Source organism: Nansenia antarctica (genome assembly GCF_963989245.1).
Source record: "Nansenia antarctica genome assembly, contig: SCAFFOLD_363, whole genome shotgun sequence".
Lineage (NCBI taxonomy): Eukaryota > Metazoa > Chordata > Actinopteri > Argentiniformes > Microstomatidae > Nansenia > Nansenia antarctica.
Genome location: NW_027663411.1, coordinates 20,787 through 22,500, shown reverse-complemented (window position 1 = coordinate 22,500; position 1,714 = coordinate 20,787). Strand labels below are relative to the sequence as shown.

The window sequence follows — 1,714 nt, the reverse complement described above, 5'->3', positions numbered from 1 at the left end:
GTGCATAGCTATAGGCTATCCAAAGATTTATACGCCCCCAGTTGCTCTTTACTATACAGGCTTGGTTTCTCTATCAGGTAGCTGTAAATGTCTGGCCGTGCCACGGCAGGTGACCCTGACAGATCATTACACTGAGTGAGTGCGTAGGGGTCGGCCAGTCTGGTCCCGTTGGATGAGGTTAACTTGTTCAAGTAACACTCGGGGTCCTAGAGACAGTCAGAGTGTCCTCATACAGACATGCATATTCAGAGAAACGGGTATTTTCTTCCTCCATTGTTTAAGATTATACAACAGTTAGTTCCGACCAAGTAATTTGATTGGACAAGAGGCATTCCATGAGTTACGATATACAGTATAACAGCACTGGGACTTTTAACTATATGTATCACTCCGCCGCACAGATGTTCTACTAAATGACCGTTAATTAGACTACATGTTTGTGTTCACGTTACTAGGCAACAGTCCATTTGAAGTTTAGTTGCGGAACTATTATTATTTTTTTTTTATGATTAAATAAACAAACAAATCATAATCTGTTGTCGCTTATTACTGTTAACTAATAAATCGCGCTGTAGAACTGTTGTATAAAAGCAATATCACACCTGCGGCCTCGTACCTACGACCAAATCACAGCCGTGCTGATATTCAGTATAACACACTCCCTCTCGTGTGATATTGCTTAAACAGCAAGCCAACGCAACTTGCTAGCCAACGTCGGCTAACGTGTTCAGAGAATTACTCTGCCTCCACCTACGCCCCGCCCACAACCCAACGCCTTATTAAACGTGTACTCGTTAGCAGATGCTGTTATCCAGGGAGACCTACCATAGGGTATCGTATGCATAAAGTAAGTGAAACAACCGTCACTGCAGTCAGTCAGTGTCTCCTACCTGTTAATGTCCAGCAGACCAGAGCACCTTGTACCTGTTAATGACCAGTGTCTCTACCTGTTAATGTCCAGCAGACCAGAGCACCTTGTACCTGTTAATGACCAGTGTCTCTACCTGTTAACGAGTCTCCTACCTGCTAACACTACAACAGCCGTGTCTATTGTACCTACTATAAGAGCCGCCTCGGGGGGGTCAAATGACCATAGTCTTTACAATGGGAAGCTGCGACTTACACACAACGACCACTAGTTGGTGCGTCTTGTAAATTAGCCTGCCTTCCTACACAGAAAAACTGCAAAATAGCTTCATACTAACTAGCTTATCCTGATGTGATTGTTAAAATGTAACGGACACTGGGGTGGTAGAGCGCACATATCTAGGAAAAGTCATGAAAGGAGGGTCCTGAAATTTGATCGAGTGCAAAGATATAACGTTTTTTTCACCGTGGCTGTTCTGGTGTTAACGAGTCTCCTACCTGTTAGAGTGCAGAGGCAGAACAGAGCGCCTCTCGGTGTGTCCATGGTCCTGGTTGGGATGTCGTGCTGCTGTGCTGGAGATCACAGTCTGGGTCCTCTGTTGATCGACTGGCTGGACTTTAAGCAGTCCGAAGCTTATCTGTTTGTTCCAGTTCCCGGATATCGGTGAGGTAATTTACTTTTTGCGTACGGGGAATTCACAGATTTTGCAATTGTTCCGGGATGTTGCGATATCAGCCGCCCCCCCCTGCCTTTTCTTTGGTTCAGGAGGATTCACATTGACATTATTTCAGTGGCAGAGTACTTTATTTTTCACGACTTTTTGCTTTGCGGTTTTACAACCGTGCA

General features: G+C 44.9%; 1 protein-coding gene across 1 annotated transcript in view; it reads right to left on the bottom strand.

Annotated features, from left to right (window-relative positions):
• The window catches only part of LOC308175099 (uncharacterized protein), a 9,472-nt gene extending 7,971 nt beyond the window's left edge, over window positions 1-1,501 (bottom strand). The window contains exon 1 of the mRNA XM_080550819.1: window positions 1,366-1,501. Within this exon, the coding sequence (XP_080406945.1) occupies window positions 1,366-1,411 (46 nt within the window). The 5' untranslated portion in view covers window positions 1,412-1,501. The remainder of the gene's footprint in view (window positions 1-1,365) is intronic.
• Between the last annotated feature and the right edge of the window lie 213 nt (window positions 1,502-1,714).